The sequence below is a fragment of the Mirounga angustirostris genome, unplaced genomic scaffold (assembly GCF_029215605.1).
Source record: "Mirounga angustirostris isolate CCGP_5_RB_7025 unplaced genomic scaffold, mMirAng1.0.hap1 SCAF_2, whole genome shotgun sequence".
NCBI classification, from domain to species: Eukaryota; Metazoa; Chordata; class Mammalia; order Carnivora; family Phocidae; genus Mirounga; species Mirounga angustirostris.
The window spans coordinates 17,991,588-18,012,172 of NW_026991710.1; the positions used below are offsets into that span (position 1 = coordinate 17,991,588).

At 39.8% G+C, this 20,585-nt stretch overlaps 1 protein-coding gene across 6 annotated transcripts in view; it reads right to left on the reverse strand.

Annotated features, from left to right (window-relative positions):
- The window catches only part of ADGRA3 (adhesion G protein-coupled receptor A3), a 125,178-nt gene that overhangs the window by 58,250 nt on the left and 46,343 nt on the right, over positions 1 to 20,585 (reverse strand). For 4 of the 6 annotated variants that reach the window (XM_054508983.2, XM_064584337.1, XM_045881394.3 and 1 more), the window contains 5 exons: positions 18,519 to 18,590; positions 12,311 to 12,382; positions 6,490 to 6,561; positions 4,048 to 4,208; positions 1,725 to 1,938 (listed from right to left, as the gene is read on the reverse strand). In XM_054508983.2, coding sequence (XP_054364958.1) covers positions 1,725 to 1,938; positions 4,048 to 4,208; positions 6,490 to 6,561; positions 12,311 to 12,382; positions 18,519 to 18,590 — 591 coding nt within the window. Of the gene's footprint in view, positions 1 to 1,724; positions 1,939 to 4,047; positions 4,209 to 6,489; positions 6,562 to 12,310; positions 12,383 to 14,779; positions 14,832 to 18,518; positions 18,591 to 20,585 lie in introns of those variants that run through there. The other 2 variants (XM_054508985.2, XM_064584336.1) reach the window with 2 other exon arrangements.

Consider the following 20,585-nt stretch of genomic DNA (forward strand, 5'->3'; position numbering starts at 1 on the left):
AAACAGAAATTCAGTCTTACTTGTTGAAATATCAGAGCACAGAGGTAGAAAGGAACATGGCTGGAAGCCCAAACTTCTGCATATAAAATCACGCAGATCTCTAACTGGCCCCTGGTTCCCACAGATAGGGTAGACACCACACAGATTTCAGCTGCTGCCATCACAGAAAAGACAACTAGGAGTTTGAGTTTAGCCAAGTAACTGCTTAAGGGAACAAAAACCAGCTGACTTCAAGCAAATGGAAGAGAATCCCGAGTCAGGGATTTGCAAAAAGTGGTTTTTCTTTAAAGGCCAGACAGTGGGACGCCTGGGTGGCTCAGTTGGTTAAGCGTCTGCCTTCAGGTCAAGTCATGATCCCAGGGTCCTGGGATCGAGTCCCGCATCGGGCTCCCTGCTCAGCAGGGAGCCTGTTTCTCCCTCTCCCACTCCCCCTGCTTGTGCTCTCTCTCTGTCTCTGTCAAATAAATAAAATCTTTAAAAATAAAAAAAATAAAGGCCAGACAGTAATTATTTTAGGCTTTTCTGGCCAAGAAGCAACTTGGAAGATATTATATAGCCACTTACATAACCATTTGAAATGTAACCATTTACAAATGTAAAAAATATTCTTAGCCCGTAGGCCCATCAGTCCACATGTAGCCCATAGGCTGTGCTTTGTCAGCTTCTCTATAGTGAATCATTCATACGATCCAGGATAGAATCCAGCATTACTAGATACATAAACAATATTTTTTTTAAATAGGAAACTATAAAATATATACAGAAGCAAAGCAGTCAGTGGTGATGATCCCAAGATGACCCAGATGTTGGAAAGAGCAGGCAAGGATTTAAAAGCAACTACTATAAATATGTTAGAAGACACAAAGGAAAATATGCTTCTAATAAACAAGACAGGAAATCTCAGGAGGAAAACAGAAATTATAAAATAGAATATCCTACCCCAAAAACTCCCAGACATGATTCTCAACTCAGAGGGTCTTTATTTTCTAGATAGATAGCTATAGACTTTTTTATAATGGCACTTCTATGAATCTGCAGTGATATTACCCTAAGATGCCCTGGCAGAGTGTGGAAACTACAAATCTATTATTAAATATTCAAGTTGAGTTCTGTCTTTAAGAAATTGGTAGGAAGGGAAAAAAGAAAGAGAGACAGAGACACACAGAGAGAGAGACGGAGGGAGAAGAAAAAGGAAATTCAATGCCTATAGATTAAGATTTTACCAAAACAAAATATATAGTGATGGTAATACATATATTTTTACTCTATTTTTTATACTTTATAAAGTTCATTTGAATTAATGATTTTGGTGATCATACCAGGCATGGGATTAACAGGACAGGTGTTATTTTTTTTTATACCAGTGGAGTAGAGAAAGGAAGTATCTTAAGATGTAGCATTAACCAAGATAGTGAAAATTAGGTGATTGCTAAAAGTGAAAATCTGAGTTTAGCAGCAGTAAATGGTTAGAAGTTAAGTTTGGCATTAAAAGTTTACATTTTCCCACCTAAAACTTTAAACAAAAAGTATAACAGTGTTTCCCTTTAATCCTATGCTTTTTTTCATCACAACTGGATGAAAAGGCAACTCCTTAATTTCTGGAGAAGTAAAAATCAGGAAAAGGAAAACCAAAGGTTTGCATTTTAAAATGCAAGAAGATAAATTATTAATTTAAATTCTAACTAAACGTGACAATTCTGAAATAAATAAAATCCACAGTTTACCTTGCAATCAACGAGCAGTTGTGAATCATGTTCTTTTCAACAAAGATACCTTGTGATTCATCAGTTTCAACTATTCGTCCATCCTGATACCATAACACTTGCATATCCTGATCAATATATGAAGCCATACACTGGAAGGGGAGGCTGTCTCCTTCAAACACAACTTGACGATGAGATGGAGTCATGTAGAAAGATGGTAATTCAAGGGGTGGGTCTACAGACAATAAAATGAAGACTTCAGTAAACAAATACAATACTATAGTCACACCCCAGAATTAAAAGTTATAGAGGGGCAGCCTGGGTGGCTCATTCGGTTAAGCATCTGCCTTCAACTCAGGTCATGATCCCAGGGTCCTGGGATCGAGCCCCGCATCGGGCTCCCTGCTCAGCGGGAAGCCAATGCTTCTCCCTCTCCCTCTGCCCTCCCCCTGCTCATGTGTGCGTGTGCACGTGCTCTCTCGCTCTTTCTAATAAATAAAATCTTAAAAAAAGTTATAGAAATTCTAATTAAAAATTTTTTAAATGGAGAAACAAGTTTTCCTCAGCAACCAGCATTTTAATGCTAGCACCAAGGCTCCTACTGAGATAAATGGGTCCTAGATGAAAACAAAATTAGTAAAATTGAAATGAAACCATCTCATAATCAGTTCTGACACTTAAAGTGTTCCTTTTTGGTGGTATCTCAGCACTTACTAAAAAAACAGATTGTAAATGATACCTAAACCCGGAGAATGGAACTGGTGGTAAGTATATATATAATTTTAGAATACCTTCAGCAGACAGTACTACCTTTGATTAAACCACTGGTTTCTGCTTATATAAGTAATGCATACTCATTGAAAAAATTTAGAACATTTAAAGAAAAGGGAAAGAAAAATCTTTTAAAATCCCATATATTACCATCACTATTTAAAAGCTGATATTCTTTTTTTCCAGTCATATAAACAAAAGGGAGGAATCCTAAATATGTATGCAAAAATACACACAAACACCATGAACTCATTAAAGGCCTTTAGAATATTTAGTCCACAGTCTACTGTTTTTAGCAGCAGTCTATTTAAAGGAATAACAACACATATGCAAACATGCATGCAAGCAAATTAATCCTTGCAATTATTTATGAAGAAATTAACAACCTAAAGAGACATGATAACAACATCTATATCATGAATTGGTATGCATCTATTTTATATGATGAGGAAATGGGTTTACATTATCTCAGGTTTTAAAAAGTTACAAAATATCATTGGAGTATGATGACATTTTGGTCAAAGCACGGGAAAAGATGAAGAAAATACACTAAGTTATCTTTGATAACAGCTACCTTTGAGTGATAAGAATGCAAGATGGGCTTTGTTTGGTTTACTTCCTTTAGTTTCTCTTCTCTTCCAGCTTTACTGAGGTATAACTGACAAAATTGTAAGATATTTGTATTCTCCCCTCCCCCATTCAAAATTGTAAGATATTTCAAGTGTACATCATGATGATCTGATGTATGTATATGCTGTTTCTTTTCACAAATCGTAATTTTCATCCAATAGCATGCTTTACTTGTGGAACTACAACAATAATGATAAAGAGAAAACGTAAAAAAGTACAGAACTCTTATTTCCAGATACAAAGACTAAACTGGAAACTCCTTTGATCATTTTAAGGACTGTTTTTGGTTCATGTGGGTTTTTTTTTTCTTTTTAATTTAATAAACATATTTCCCTCAAGTCTTCAGATACTATTCAAAATCATGATTTTCAATAGCTGCATATTATAAGTGGATGTGTCACAAGTCATTTAACCAATCCCCTATTTTTGAGACTTGAAGATACACTTATACTTAAATATTGACATACAAAGCTGATCATTTCCTAAGAATTAAACCCTCGTGTAGAATCACTAGATCAAACTGTATCAAATTTTTAAGAACACTGATACATACTGCCAAATTCTGTATCAAAAAGGCTCTATTATTTCACACTCCTACCAACAAATAATGATTGCAGCCTCAGATTTTTTTTTTTTTAACTATCAACAAATTCCTGGCTTGCCAACTGATGGAAAATCTGAAGCTCTACACTATTCTCTGAAATTGTTTTCCATAAAGAAAGCTGTTCAGAACCCAAGAACCTTAAACACCAATCAAAAAAACGATTTTTTATCCAGCTGACTTAACTGTTCGCATAAACTAAATATGTATTATCAGATCCGTGAAGATTAATGGTTATAATCAATTCCAGCACAGTAAACAGAGAATTTTCAGATTGTCAAGAAAAACAGAGTAACAAGTAAAATATGGCAAACCCTTCCTCTGCTTCCCCTTCTCCCTTACCGCATGTCAGCAACTCTTGCCTCACCCCCGTGACTGGCTGGGCCTGAAGAGACTTTGGATAAACACAGCGCGTGTCCCGAACGGTGATGTTTCTCTCCTTCACCCAGCGATGCATCCACAGTATGTTACAATCACACAAAAGATACTCAGTCTGAAATTCTCTGTAGTATACAAAATACAAATTAGGGAGTATGGTGAGTAAAATTAAACAGCACATTTGCTTTATCTTGGCTTCTGCTTTGGGTGACAAGCACACCACCGCTCACCCTCAGCGGCCTTTGGCACAAACTGTACCAACTGGTTCTCTTCTCCTTTCCAGTGAGAGGAGAGGTGGAATGGCTGACCCCAGCACGCCTCCCTGCTAATTCAGGGACTACCTGCTTTAGATCAAAGCTGGGATGCAAACCCAAATCTACATATCATCCCCCTTCTATGCAACAAGTTCCTTAATCCCAGGGTCCAGAAGACCAAATCTCCCATCTTCTGTGCGAAATCGAATTTCTACCCATTCATCAATTAAGCATGGTGGCACTAACAGAGGACCTTGAAGACTTCCCTAATTGTTCCAACATCATTGCCATGTTCTTGCCTTAAATGCCTTAGAACTATTAATTCTGGCAACATAAAGGAATATGCGACCGTTTACCATGGTTATATTCTGTCTGACTAGAGTCTAAGTTTATCAAGAGTGGAGACTCTTTCTGACACCTCTCTACTTGCACCAACTGATACCAAGATACTTACAAACGTAAGGGGTACAGACTCAACCAATCAAAAATAGAAGAATACCTCACACTTGATATGAAAGAATATACAGAATTATTTTTACATGAGGCAAGAAGTTTTATAATTTGGCACCAGGGTATAAGAAACAAAGAGAGGATAATATATATAGCTTGGGTAAAAGCACAATAATTTATTGAATACTTGGTTTTACAAAGTGCTATTTATGTGCTGCACAGTATGCTAAGTCCAGCTAATAACAATAAATACAGATACTGTCCCCTGTCAACCTGGGGGACATTATATAATAGTGGAAGAAAATGAATATAACCAATACAGAATGTAACGTGTTCTGTACAAATAAATCAAAGTGCAAAGAGCAAACAGAATGTGTGCTCCTAACACAGCGTGCAAGCAAAGGCTTCATCTTATTAGTTCTGGCAAAAAAAAAAAAAGAGGATGGGAGCTGGAATGAGATACACAAAGAGAAAGTAAATTTTAAAAACCAATACAGGATGCCTGGACTGATTTCTAACTCCTAAGCACCACCTTCTGGTCGGTTTCCAGCACTATCGGGTAAAAAAAACACTGGTCATTTTCCCCAGTTTTTGGAAAAAAATACTTCCTACATTCCTGCTACCCAGGGTCTCAAAAGCCCAATTATTCTTTGTAGTCTTTTTTATTTTCTTAACTTCACATAAATGGTTGACTTGAGCCCACTAAATATGCCAGAAAGAGATGTTTTCACTAAAAAACAGTAACGGAAACAAAAAGGCCAGAGTTTAATCCAGCATAGCTCCAGAAGCATGTACACGGGTCCGCCATAATGCTGAGGAGCCAGATGAATGCCTAAGTATTAGCTACATCTCACTGAAAACTGCTCAGTGTTAGGTCTAGAAACTTCAAGGAGAAGAGCAGAGAACGGGAGGGTAGGGAGGGGATGTAGGAAAGAAGTTAGCAAACACCAAACAGCATCTGCTAGGGAAGACATTTTTCCTTGTAAAAAGAGTCAATCCCATAAATTATACACAATAAAAATTTAAAAAGCATTATATTTAACTGTATTTCCAATAGAAATTAGTGTAACTTATAGTTTGAAATATATTATGGTTTAGCTAGAAATACCATTACTGTCAAAAGGAACTCCCATACCATCTCAGTTAACAAAACTGCTCTGGGAGGAAAAAAAAAAAAAATCTACCAATTCTAAAGCTACAGAGAACTGTGTCAATATGATCTTGCATTGATTGTACAAAGCAAGCATTCTACATAAACATTCCTAGCAATGTCAGTAATAAGTTGTGAATTCAGTTTGGGAAAGGGGTTACAGGATAAAAGGTAAATCCCAAAAGCATAAAATATTCTTAACTATAGATTCTTCATAGGGAGGGATATTTTATACCTTGTGGATTCAACTAGTCAAACAGTAAAATATTTTCTAACTTGAAAAATAAAGTGAAAGAGAATGAATTGCCAATTTATTTACTCTAAATATAGAGAGATACAGTATTCTAAGGAGAAAACGGTTGTCCCAGTCTGAAACACATTATTCAGGTTTACGGTATGTTTTCCAATGAAAATGCATACGCTCGAGTGAGAGTCCAACTTTTGCAAAATCATCAGATTTTCCCTATGAAGTCTCTTAAACCATTTAATAACTGTTCTTAATTTTTAAAAACCAAGTTATATTTATCAAAACAGGAAAAAAAAATTACTTACAAAGACCGTAATGAGCCAAGATAATCAAAAGTTCCTTGAGACAATGAAGAAAACAAATTCCCTGAAAGGTTTCTAGGAAAAAAAAAAAAGGAAATAATCTCATTTAAAAAATACTAATGATTATATATCATTTTATACAATTTCCTAACGTGTCCTATAATCACTGAATGTTATAAAGAATTTATGAAAGTTGTTTTAAATCTTATAAAAAGGGAACTAATAAATATTTTATCCAGGGATAAAGAAATTTGTTCTCAACCAAAATAAAGTAATAAAATTATTTTGAAGTTATTACTATCAGGTAATGATTTTCTACCAAATACCAGGTGAATCTGAAAGGTACCTTACTGAGCCAGAACTTTAGTCACGCTCTCATTATAAGTGAATTACTCTTCACGTGTTAACTCACCATTTAAGAAAACAGAAATGTAAAAACAAGAAAAGGACAGGGATGACCTGAATAACCAGCAGTAGCAACCCACAGGAACTGAATAAAATATGTCAACAGAGTGCAATGAGTCCGGGGTTTAAAACTGACATAATTCAGTGCTGGCCTTGGGCAAATTACTTAACCTATCTTGTTTCCCCTTGTATCAGATGACTTTAATAAATATTTAAAACCTTGAAGAGTTTTATATGAATTAAACCCAGAACGCCCTATGCTACAATTTGAGGTGGTTTGTTATACCCATAATGATTCCACACTTGACCCTAAGCTCCAAGACAGAGGGCCTTGTGGGTCTTATTTACCAGGGTACCCCTGGCAGCTAGTAACAAGCTGGGGTACACAGTAGGTGCTCAACAGTGGTGGTTATTCAGGATGTAGACTCCATCTTCAGGAAGCTTCTAATACTAAAATGGGACTGAAGGCTCTGGGAAGATGGCAGGATGGTCTAATCACCACAAGCTCTGTTCAGTGCCTGTTTTAATATCAAGAATAGATACAACTTAAACCTAGAATTCTCAAGGAAGATGTCCTGAGACCTGGACCTCTCCTCTGGAATCTGGGCTGAATCCCTCCCATGTGGGAGAAAGTGACAGTCCATAGATGGGATTCTGCAGCAGTGTATTCCTGGTTGGGAAGACTTAGTATTACACAAATGCGAATCCTTCACAAATTAATATACAATGAGATTCAGTAAAAACATCCCTGGATTGGCTTTTAAATGTAGCATACAAATTTTTGATAGAAAACGTCTGGATAAAAGGTTTCTGATCTTCACAGGAGAACTACCTAGGAACTTAAGCAAACAAACAAAAAAAGGGTATCTGGCAATTAAAAGAACAATGAAAGAGACGCCCTTCTCTTTTTTGGCCTATCGGAGGGGATACTGAATGTAGATCTTGAAAAGGGTATTGCAATTAAAACAAACAACAGTACTTTTATGAAGCTACCCTATGTGGAATTATATGATTACTTAGATCTGTTTAAAATAATGTAGGCAGGAAGACAAAGAGATGGGAGATAGAACTAAAACAAGACTGGCTATGAAGTTGCTAAGTGTTGAAACTGCGGGAAGGAGACATGGAGATTCCTTATACAATTGTCTCTAATGTTTTGGGTTTTTTTGTTTGTTTGTTTGTTTTTTACAAGTTTGAAAGATTCCATAATAGTAAGTTGGAAATAAAACTCTACCATACAAATATAGGATTTAAGTATAAACAAAATAATGGCATCCCACAGGGATCATTAGATTCTAATTATTAGGTAATTTCATTCTAATCATTAGATATTATTAGCTATTTCCTTTTAAAAATCACAGAGGAAGGAAGGAATCACATTGGAGTAAGACACACCATGCTCTCAGTAAATCCCAACACAAACCGATTTTCCCTCCAGTGCTAGAAGACTGGCTGAACACCAGAGTACTGGCTTCGGTCTGGGGACCATAAAAACTTACACACATTTTAAAACACCAGAATCACACTCCAGCTCTGAGATACTTACACAAAAAAGTAAAAGGGAACTGAGAATGACAACCAGCAAAGTCACTGTTCCCATGTCCTATCAGCTCCCTGAATACAATAGCAGGTGAATTATCCATCCATCCCCACTCCCACCCCTTTACACTGTGGTTTCTTAATATCTTAATTTTTCTTTATTTACTTAACTTTTTGCTAAACAGATATATTTGAATTCCTGTAAGTTAAATATGTACGATGCATCACTTATGTATATACAAGGGATGTTTACCAGGGCCAATTTGTTAAAGGCGGGGGAAATGCAATCAGATGGAATCTCCTACAACAGAGGAATAAGTGACTAAATTACAATCAGTTCTATACTTGGAATATTCTGTAATTGTTAACAAACACAAACTATATCAACATGTACCCTCTTGAAAAGATATTAATGACATGCTGGTGATTTTTTTAAGTAAACTGCTGAGTACAGCACAAATTTAAAGCCCCATACGTATGCCTGTACATTTGTGGGGGCAACAGAAAATCTGAAAATAATACACCAGATAGCTAGCACATGCTAGCTCACGATGATACGTCTGAAGTGATGGAAGGGAGATTTAATTTTTCCTTCAAATCTCTATGTGGTTTTATTACTTAATGACACCAGTAACTGTTCAATTGTATAAAGGAAGTTCTTATAAATATCACTCACCGATTATTTCTTTTTTAACTTTATTTATTTATTCGAGAGAGAGCACAAGCAGGGGGAGGCAGGGGCATGGCGAGAGGGAGAAGCAGGCTCCCCGCTGAGCAGGGACCCAGACTGGGGGGTGGGGGGGCACCTCCATCCCAGGATGCTGGGATCATGACCTGAGCCAAAGAGAGATGCTTAACTGACTGAACCACCCAGGAGCCCCCACTCACCAATTATTTCTGATAGAAAAATATTAAAGGTATAATTCTTAGAAAAAAATACAAGATGTAAACTGATAAAAATTCATAAAAAAGGGGAAAAAAGGAAAGCTTTTGATCTGTTGTGCTCCTGACAACTTCTCTGGAAAGTGACATCCTAAGTGAAGGACAGAGACTTCACAGAAGTTCACTTCCATCTCCCCATCTTTGGCTTGCCAGTTATTTCCACTGTGGAGAGGGATGGGGTAGGAACATCTGGGAGTATGTCTTCACTTCTCTGAGACAGTTGGCCCCAGAAATTCTCCATCAACAAAGGCAAAGATCCATATACAGGATTAATCAATTAGGCCCCCTACATCCATGTCCACTGAAGCCTCAGACATATTTAAGGTTATTTCTGAATTCTTAACCTAAACCTCCAAAGCCATGACTTGTTTCAAAACGATGAGAGGCATGGGCGAGAAGACCACCCTCTGTCTGCCAGGGTCTCATCCAGGCCCTAGGGGGCCTCCACTCCAGCCTTCTTGGCTAAGAGGCCCCCCAGTCCCAGATCCCAGGTTCCAAGGCAATCCAGAGAATCCAGCTGAAGAAGCAGTAAAGGAAATATCTATAAAGAGTGATCCACTCTGGATTCCCTTCTTCTATATGCCTGCTCTTCTGGGTGGGAGACAGACTTTATGTAAGAAAGGCACTACATGCCCGATGGCTAATCAAATTCCCTTTTCCACTTGTTGGATTGAGAAGGTGCTTTTCTTCCCAGTGGGAAACACAGATAGTTACCAGCCTTCACAACCAGCATCCAGGCTGGCTCAGAGAGCCTAGAAATCTGCAGTCTGCTGCTATCCATACAGCACACTCGTCCAAAGTTTCTTGATCCCTGACTCTCGACCTGTGTCAACCCAACTTATTACAAGCATCTCCACTGCAATGCATTCCTGAAGTTAAAAAAGCTACCTCAATTGCCAATTTTTCTTAGAACAGTCTTTAGAGGACATAAAGTCAGGTTTATATCTGTATATGCCATAGAGTGTTGCATTTAAAAGAGCCACAGTGATCTATTAGGACATGGGCTACAAAATCACTCAACCAAATCTCAAAGTAGGAAACTTGGTAGTGCTATTCTTCTGCTTTAATGATTCACTTGGATAAATGTCCTGTAACGTCTCACAACAGATAGCACAGAATTAATAAAAATGTAAGAGATGGACCCAAGCTTCAGAACTTCCAAAAACTTCAGCTTTTGATGCAGGAGGGAAAAAAAAAAGTGTAAGGAAATAGTAAGTGGCCCTAATGTAAAGATGGTCCCTTCCAGCTCTTTTGCCTAAGGAACATTTGCTGATGGGTCAAGAATCCCTGAGCCACAGTTATAAATTCATCTGGAACTAAAGTCGATGAAACAGTAAACCCAAGACTCTTTTTCATTACTTGAGTCACAGCTACCCAAAAATATAACAGATTTTTCCTTCATAAATGCCTCATTTTGCCAATTCTTATGCAGTCCTCAGAACCAAAAATACAAGACTCTCAAGAAGAGATAACAGAAGCACTGAAATAAAATTGCTGCAATCCAGCCACAAAAAAATAAAAATGCAATTGGTTTAATTAATTTCAAGTTATGAGCAAAGCTGTACACCAAATCAATCTTACACTTAAACACTTAAGTTTGGCCATATATCTCTCCTCCCAAATTAAAGGGCTCACTGAAAAATACTACAAGTTTGTAAAGAAGCAGGAGTACCCGGTGGTATCCTAACAAGTGATCTGAAGTCCCCTCCCTTAGTGCAGAGATGAAATGATCTCACCATTGAAGGCCCTAAGAGCTTTTTTAAAGTTAACATGAATGGGCGCCTGAGTGGCTCAGTCGGTTAAGCGTCTGCCTTTGGCTCAGGTCATGATCCCAGGTCATGATCAAGTCCCACATCAGGCTCCCTGCTCAGTGGGGAGTCTGCTTCTCCCTCTACTCTTTCCCCCCTGCTCATGATCTCTCTCTCACTGTCTCTCTCTCTCAAATAAATAAAATCTTAAAAATATATATAATAAAGTTAACATGAATGAAGTTGCAGAAACATTCTGAAAAGCCACAGAAAGAACCAGGCATAGACAATCCTTGTAACTAGACCTTTGACCCTCAATCCCAAATTTCATCCTATACCCTACTCCCAGACAACTATTCTGTAAAACAGGATGCCACTTTCCCAACATAAATGTCCTTCAGTGGCTTCCTATTGTTAAATCTGTTCTAAGCCCATCTGCCTTTCATATGCTCCCATATAAAGTTCTATTAAAGATAATCAGCTTGATTTCTAGTTACTCCCAAACAGAGCCTCCTCATTTTAAAAAGAAAATAAAAATGTTATTTGATGGCTTATACAAAGTTCTTCTGTATTTATATTATATATAAATTATAAGAGAGAGAGATACAGATCATTCAAATTTTAATTAATCTTTATAATAACTTCGAGGTACCATGAACCTACTTTAACAGATGAAAAAAAAACAGAAAAGCTCAGAAAAGTGAACTCACCCCAAATCACAAAGTCAGAGGCATGATTCAAATGGTGATTTCACTCTTCACATCAACGGCTTTCCCCTTGACACTGTCTTTGCTCTCACCTTCCACCTTCACGCATCACTGGCTCACTTCTTTTCCTTTCTAACTAATCAAATCTCTGCAATCTCTGGACCATCAGCTCAGGTTTTACCCCTTCCAGGAAATTTATCCAGACCAGCAAAGCTTCTGACCATCTCTCTCAACATGAACATGTTCCCTGAGGCATACACCCCATTAAGGGGCTCTGTGTGTGTGTGTTTGTGTGTGTGAATACACAATATTATATTCTGATGACATTATATCCCCAAGACTGAATTTCCAGCTCCTTATCTCCTTCTCCTTCTATAATCCTGACAGCTGCTACTTTACTATCAGACATGTCCTAGGTGTCTATAAGTATCTGGGTACTAGTCCACATGTCTTCTTACATTTTAGTAGAAAAGACATACTTACAGCCTAACCAGATTGGCGAGTCCTCGAAATATGTCTGCATTCAGACATCCTATTCGATTGTTAGTCAGATCCCTGAGGAGAAAGGGGGAAAAAGTGTCTTCAATTAGTTCTCTTGGATGAAGGTTTCATATGTTCAGTATTCAAGAAAAGCACCCAGGTATCATGCTAGACCTTTCTTTTCAGCATCCCTGAGAAGTTTACCTACTTCAAGTGAGTTAAGGGGAGCACTGAGAGAAAAAATAATCCTTGCTTTCACCTATCTGCGTACAGACTAAGCACTGCCTAATTATAGTGCTCTCTATATTTCAAGCACTTACTCCTGTAAAATGACTCACGATAAGACTGGAGTGGTAAAAATGAGACTCAACCTATCTTACTGTTTGTGAGAGAATACCTTAGGTGACCTACACCGTTCACTAAGCTGTGGAAGTCAGGGATAGAGCCCAGTGTCAGCGAACATCAGACAGACAAAAGACAAAGGGGCAAATTACCAAAATGCTGGAGGTTTTATTTCCTCAAGAATACCTGAAACTTAGGGGCGCCTGGATGGCTCAGTCGGTTAAGCGTCTGCCTTCGACTCAGGTCATGATCCCAGGGTCCTGGGATCGAGCCCCACATCGGGCTCCCTGCTCCACGGGAAGCCTGCTTCTCCCTCTCCCACTCCCCCTGCTTGTGTTCCCTCTCTCGCTGTGTCTCTCTCTATCAAATAAATAAAATCTTTAAAAAAAAAAAAATTAAAAAAAAAAAAAAAGAATACCTGAAACTTAAGCTTTCTGATGTCATCCCTAAATCAGAAGTTTTGACTGTAATGAGAAAACTGAGTTTGCTTTTACCTCACAGATCTATCGTTTAATCTCCAAGCCAGATTACTTTAGCTTTATCTAGGTAATGGCCTAGTTATTTTTTCCCATCACTTTAAACTTTTTTTTTTAAGATTTACTTATTTTAGAGAGAGAGAAAAAGAGAGGGAGGGAGAACGGGGGGTGGGGCAGAGGGAGAGAGAGAGAATCCCAAACAAACTCCCCCTGAGCATGGAGCCCGAGGAGGGGCTCAATCCCATGACTCTGAGATCATGCATGACCTGTGCTGAAATCAAGAGTCGGACAGTTAACTGACTGAGTCACGTGGGCGCCCCACTCTTAACATTTTATTTAATTTATTTATTTGAGGGGGGAGCGCGCACACGTGCACAAGGTGGGGGAGGGGCAGAGGGAGAAGCACACTCCCCACTGAGCGTGGAGCCCCACATGGGGCTCACTACCAGGACCCTGAGATCATGACCTGAGCTGAAGTCAGAGGCTTAACCGAATGAGCCACCCAGGCGCCCTGCCCCATTCCTAACTTCTTATAGTTCCTATCAAATGTTACTTTCTAAGTATTTTTTTTCTCCTCAATCCACGAAACTTTTTCCTTTTTATCTACATAAAATGTGTAGTAGATATTGCGTTCTTTCTGCACTATTTTTCTCCACACCACAGAGAGTGAACACAATTTTCAATTTTAATCAAGAGAATGCATTCTAACAGGGAGATAATAAATGACAATTTCTGTAAACTTCAAGTGAGAGCCCATGGCTTTCAGCAATTTTTCCATCACTAGACTTACTAAACTGTATGCAGGAAAACCCTAAAACAATGAATCTTAATTTTTATCAGTTCCTACTTAGGAATTATTCACCCCCTGGATTTTGATAAAAGAATTAGAACAAGATTCTAAACCAAACTTCCAAAAATATTTTTATCACCTTTTCTTCAATGTCCATATTATTCTTTGTAATGGAAAAGTACCTATTCTTTGAGTCATGCTCTGAGTTACTCTTTACAGAAGCAATGTGCACCACCCATTTCTGAACTAAAACTGCTGGAGTCCAAATTGTATAACTTGGTAACAGCAGAAACTGTATTAGCCAGACAAGAAACCGGAAATGATAAGGACAGGGCATCCGAATCAGGCACCTATGTGCTAAGTTTCTCCCCTAGATATTCCGAAATCTAGCTTAGGTAATCCTGAGTTTCCCTAAATTTCACAGTTCTGCCTTTCTTATCTATGGCAACTTTTGATTAAAAAAAAAAAAAAAATCTTAAGCAATACGAAACTTTATCTGCACCGGCTGTGTTCCAGGCTTCTGCTCCTCAGAATATTAAAGTAAGTGTTTAATCCGATGGGACTTTTTTTATTCCAGCTGATTTTCCTTTTATTTCTGGGTTTTACTTTTTAAGAAAATTAGGCATCATTTTGTGAATTGCTGCTTAAACAAGCATTTCTGGGCTCAATTCATTATCTTGTCTCACTTCTGAGCTTTAACTGGTGTAATTACCAGTGATTCTTTGGGAAACAATTTCATTACAACTATACCTATTTAAAATGGTATTTAGGTATTGATAATGGGTTTTATTTAGATTGAGAATCAGCTTGAATTTGTTGATAAAGCAAAAAAAGAGAAACTGAATAGGTCTAGGTTTTACCTACTTTTGGTAGTTTATCCTTCAGAAAGCCACTTAATCTTCCTGATTCAAATTATCTATAAAATAAAGGCAAAGGCATGGTACACTTACAAAAAAAGCTTTATGTGTGGCTGTCGAGTGGGAGGCACAACTGAAATGAATGATTTAGAGCCTCATTAGAAAGAGTGCCTGTATGCACAAGCAACCAGCAAACATTACTACCACAAATATCTTTGTATCTCACTGAGTTTACATATAGGACTCTCTCAGCTTGCAAGTCGTATACCTTAAGTTCCATTACACATCAACTGTTTGAAATTAAGGATGTATTTTCTAGCGGGGTGAATATTATAAATGGCAATTACCTTCCTAGGCAAGAACATAAAAGACTACTTAATGTGTAATGCAATGAAAAAATGCTCAGGCAGTGCCAGGGACGAGATCAGTAATTAAATGCTACTGAACAAGAAATTTATTTATTTATTTTGGATGGAAGTACTTGAGAAATTATTTACTGAAGGATAAAGAACTGGAGAGAGAATCTAAGATATTCTGCATTATCCTTAAAACATCCTGATGAAACCGCTTTTTATTAGCAGTCAAGTTGCCTTCAACCCGCATCTCAACATGAAGACATTATTAGCACGTATCTTCCTAAAAAGAGCTTCCCTCCCAAAAAGCTGGGAGTAAAGTGGGGCCAATCACAAAGGGAGGGAATAAGCTGTCTGTCTCATCTGGCAATATGACGTCATATCCCTCCATAGGAGGAAAAAAAAAAAAAAGAAAAAGCTGGAGGGAAAGGTATTCTAGAAGTTCCCAAACTCAGAATTTCCAGGAGGGACAAATAAAACAAAGACGGTTCGGCCTCAGCCCCAGTTCCTGATAGGGTGGGTCTAACACCCACATTCCCGCTTCCTACTTGAGGCCTCCTGTTCCCACCCCTGATTCAAATGGACCCTCCACGTGCACCTGGTGAGGAGCACAAAGGAAGTGACTCACTGTCATCAAGCAAGCTTACTAAGCCGCTGCCCCTCCTCTCCCCTGGCGGGTGCACGCAGCCTGGCTATGGCCGTGTTCCAGGCCCTCGCCCGCGTCAGAATGCCTGGGTCCTAGCAGCTCTCGGCAGCCACGCTCTGGCTACAGTTCCCTCTCTCTCCAGGGAGATTCCAAGTCCACATGCAGGCTCCTGGTCGGTGCACAGGATTCCACGAGACGGCCAAGCCCTCGAGGGGTTCCTGAGTTACCCTTCTATCTCTGGACCCGGGCACACTACTGGGCACCCACAACAGACTCCATTTCTGTTCAGCGGAACTGATGCTGCTCTCTGTCTCACCACCTGATCTCCCCGCTGGACCCAGTTACCACTGTTACTGGGCTCTAAACCGAACTCTACACCGTGACCACTGCCACTCCGACGCCCACATCATGCCCACTCGCCTCCGACATTTATCTTCCCGACCCAGAACTCCAGTGTCCATTAACACCACTGACCTACTCCAGACGGGCCAGTTTTTCTGACTTGCCTCATTAAAAAGCCTGAACTGGAAAATAATGGAGAGCAGGGTGCACGGGGAAGAAAACCGATCAAGGGTGAGACCTCCTGCAGACATCCTGGGGCGTCCGGAGCGCACAGAAGTCTGATAAAAACAATGAACCGTCATCCGGCGCCCTCACCAAAAACCATGGTAATAACGTTCCCTCCCACAGAGTCTCACTGAAATTCCCAACAATGTTACACAATGAAGAGAGAATTCTTCAACTCCTACTAGGCCTCATCGTCTAGAATTCTGAACACTAAGACTGACCAAGACAGGGGACTGAGAGGAGAGCTTCAGAGGATACGTTTTAAATGAAAAAAAAAATTATATTTGCAAAAGTATTTTTTTTTAAATAGGCAAAAATAGCATGGCCAACTCTTACAATTGGATCTGACTGTAAAAAGGAACGAGTTTGGAATGAGAGAATAATAGATACAAAATGTCAAAAGTATTAGGAGGGAAGGTCCTTGTCAGCATTTAAGTAGTTCCTGGCATGATTCAACTCAGAGCAAACACAGCTTATTTTATTATACAAACAACACGGGAAACAAAGAAGACATTAAAAAAAAAAAAAAAAGTACCCAGTCACCCCGGATACTTTATAAACATTAAATAGTAAGAGAGCATGAGAGAGGCGCCCGGCTGGCTCGGTCAGTAGAGCAGGCGACTCTTGATTTCAGGGTTGTGAGTTTGAGCCCCATGTTGGGTGTAGAGATTACTTAAAAATAAAATCTTTTAAAAGAAAAAGTAAATAAAAGAGTATGATAGAACCAAAAAAAAAAAAGAGAGAGAGAGATAGGGACAGAGGGAGGGAAGGATGATTGTTGAGAAGAATGAAAGCATCGTCTCATCCCCAACATCCTCTGTCCCCAGTTCTCTGCACTTAAGCGGTTTCTCCCTCCTGCCATCAGAAATATTCTGAAACACAAATCTGATGTCAACTCCATATTCAAAAAGTCCTGCTAGCCCCACACTGTCTAAAGAGCTTCAAAGTTCTTTAACATGGCAGGTCATCTTAGGCCTACAAGAGCCTAATCTCTCCATGACCAGCCTAAACTCCAAAACCCCTCTTTCCCCACTTTGTACTTCATGCTCTGGCTCCACACGGACACCCACTCTGCTTAGAACGCCCGTCTTGTTATTTTTCAATATGTAGTACTCATCCCTCGGGAGCAAGGTCAAATCTGCAGGCCATTCCCCTCCCAGGTGGCCCCTCCTTTCCTTGGCACGTTCTTACTATGATTTTATCTGTGATGGCTCCCATGTGAATGTGTTAGGGCATATTTTCATTATCTGGTTGCCCCCAAGGGTCTGTGAGCTCTTCCCAAGAAGTCAGACCATGGTAAGCAGCCAGCACTTAATAATAAGAAATGTCTTTCGAAGGAATAAGGGACGGCGGGACAGTCCGCAGGGCTCGAGTGTGGGGTTACCTCTGCAACTGGAGCGTGCTCACACGGCAGCTATGAAAACCGCATAAAAAGGAGTGAAGGGGAGTTGTTTAGCTTCAGAAGGAATAAAAACTGCTCTGTAGGTTTTGAAATAATAATACACAGATAAAATATACATGCAAATAGCAAGACTTTAAACCGTTCATAGAAAGGGGCCTCAATTGATAAGCTTATACAACAGACAGAGTTTGAATGCATTCGTAACTTGAAAATCCTCTATGCATGACTTCTTATGATCACTGACAAAGCCAATACAGTAATCATCTTATTAGCATAAGAAGGACACAACCATCTACCATCAAACAAATCAAATTATTGCACAAATTAACCACTTTCTATGCTACTTATATTAAATATTCTTTTTGTTCTATCATGGACCTAGTCAATAAACTAAAAATTGTTTAAAACCCATTTTTTTTATTGCATTAAAGCTTGAAATGGGTTAACAGTTCTTATAAGAGAACAGTTCGGGGGCGCCTAGGTGGCTCAGTCAGTTTTAAGTGTCCGATTCTTGATTGCGGCTCAGGTCATGAAACTCTTGATTTCGACTCAGGTCATGATCTCAAGGTCGTGAGATGGAGCCCCATGTCCTGGCACTCAGCGTGGAGTCTGCTTGTCCCTCTCCCTCTGCTCCTCCCCCTGCTCGCGCTTGCCCGTGCTCTCTCTCTCCCTCTCTCATGCATGCTCTATCTAGCTGTAAAATAAATAAATAAAACCTTAAAAAAAAAAAAGAAAAAAGAACAGTTCAAACTCATAAGCAAGCAATTCAAATACTTACAATCTTTTTAGCGATGAAAGTCCCCAAAAGGCGCCTGGATCTATACTACTAATAAGATTATTTCGGAGGTCCCTGTTAAAAACAGAATAAAAGTTATCACTTATCAGCACTATAACAAATATTCAGGCAAACTACAGTTACCTGCTACACAGAAAACAACAATAATGGCAGGATATTAACGCCAAAAAGGTTAACTTTGGTGGTAAGTGGCAGAGCCAGAATTCAAATTCAAGAAGTCTGGTTCCAAAGCCACTTTGTTTTGGTCAATATAATAAAGCCATATACCAAAAAGGATATGTATGTCCCTATATTATTCAAATGCAAAGTTATGGCCAGGCTACAATCCTATACATTCTTTCTACAATTTTCTCCTTAGTATGCTACATTTGAGTTTTATGAAAGCAAATCAGAGATTATATTTGTGAACACAAATTGAATTTTTAGAAACTATCTTCTAAAATATCCATTCTAAAATTCGCGTCATTTAGCTTTTCATATTTTTCCCTCCCTGGGCTTCTGTGGTTCGGATTCCTATAAAATAAAACTGTGATCATGCACAACATGCAGCTCAAAGCAAAGATCCAGCAGCCCCCAAGGCCGCGGCTCTGAGGGCAGTCTCAACGGACTCCCACTCTCGTGGGCAGCCCTGCCATGTCAGCACCCGGCCACCAGGGGCCAGTGGTGAGCGCCACTGCCACAGCCCTCCCCTAGGGAGGATCTGCGGGTCCCTAAGGCAGCTGGCTCCTCTCCAATGGGTAGGGACCCAAGTGGCCGCACACAAATGTTCACACAGACCTCAAAGACAGCACTCAACTACAGGAGCACTTAGAAGCAGGACAGTGGCCCATTTTCCCTGACCACATTCCTACCAGTGGCTGGCCCACACTTGAACTTTGTCAGACCCTTGGGCCGGACTCACTCATAACCTTGCCCGCTGAAGTCAGGCGTGGTTTCCAGTCATCTCTCAGAGCACCTGACGTCAGACTATGAACAGAAGAAACTCTTTGCAACTTCTCTTGTCCTTCCCTTCTCCCTTCTTTACCTAACAATGGCAACACTGCCCCTTCCGTGTGTGACATCTCATTATCCATAGGGATGCACACAGAGTGAGTGAGACAATACAGAAACGCAGAGCAACGCCCATTACAAACCACCTCACCAGGTCCTTTAGTCCCTTACTCACTGGAGATTTAAAAGGCCTTCCTACAAGTGTATCTGGGGTCCGTGGTGCCACCTGTTATCATGACATTGAGGTGACAGGTCTCTGGATCTTTCGTAACTATTACTCCATCATGGGATGTTAGCCTGAGCCCACAGTGTATAAACTACAAGAAAATCCGGGGTTTGCCTTTTCAAACCACTCCATCTCAGAAAGCGTCTGACTTCCCTTGTCTACCTGTGCTGAAGAGAAGAACCCCAAGGAAGTCTTACTGTAGGGAGCACTGATCCATGTTATTTCCCTCCATCCAGTGAACGGAGGCACATTCAATCTTTCTGTCTCATCACCTAATGAAAACTCTGATGTATGGCTGCTTCATAACATGCTATTTTTTTCTATCAGTTCATGTTTCAAACTATCGATATATACCAGTGACAATGCTGGTTTTCCAGAAATTTCAGCAGAACATCCTGATGAGACTGGCCATCTGCCCATCGTGATGGCAGTCGTTCATTTACTCTAAGTTTGGCATTCTTTTTTTTTTTTAAGATTTTATTTATTTATTTGACAGAGAGAGAGAGAGCACAAGCAGGGGGAGCAGCAGAGGGAGAGGGAGAAGCAGACTCCCCAGCTGAGCAGTGAGCCCAACGTGGGGCTTAACCGACTGAGCCACCCAGGTGCCCCACGTCCAGCATTCTCGCTGTGTCACTGGCTTCCCAAACTAGCCATGCTGTTTAACACGTGGTGACAGACGCTGGTCAGAACGTCTCATAACACTTCTCTGGAAGTGCATTCTGTGAATGCCGGGAGTATTGAGCTTGCCAGCAAATCGTGCTCCGCTTTTCCGGAGTCTTACTCCCAGTGTCACACCCGGTGTTCTTCGTTCTTCGGGGTGGGGGGGGGGGGGC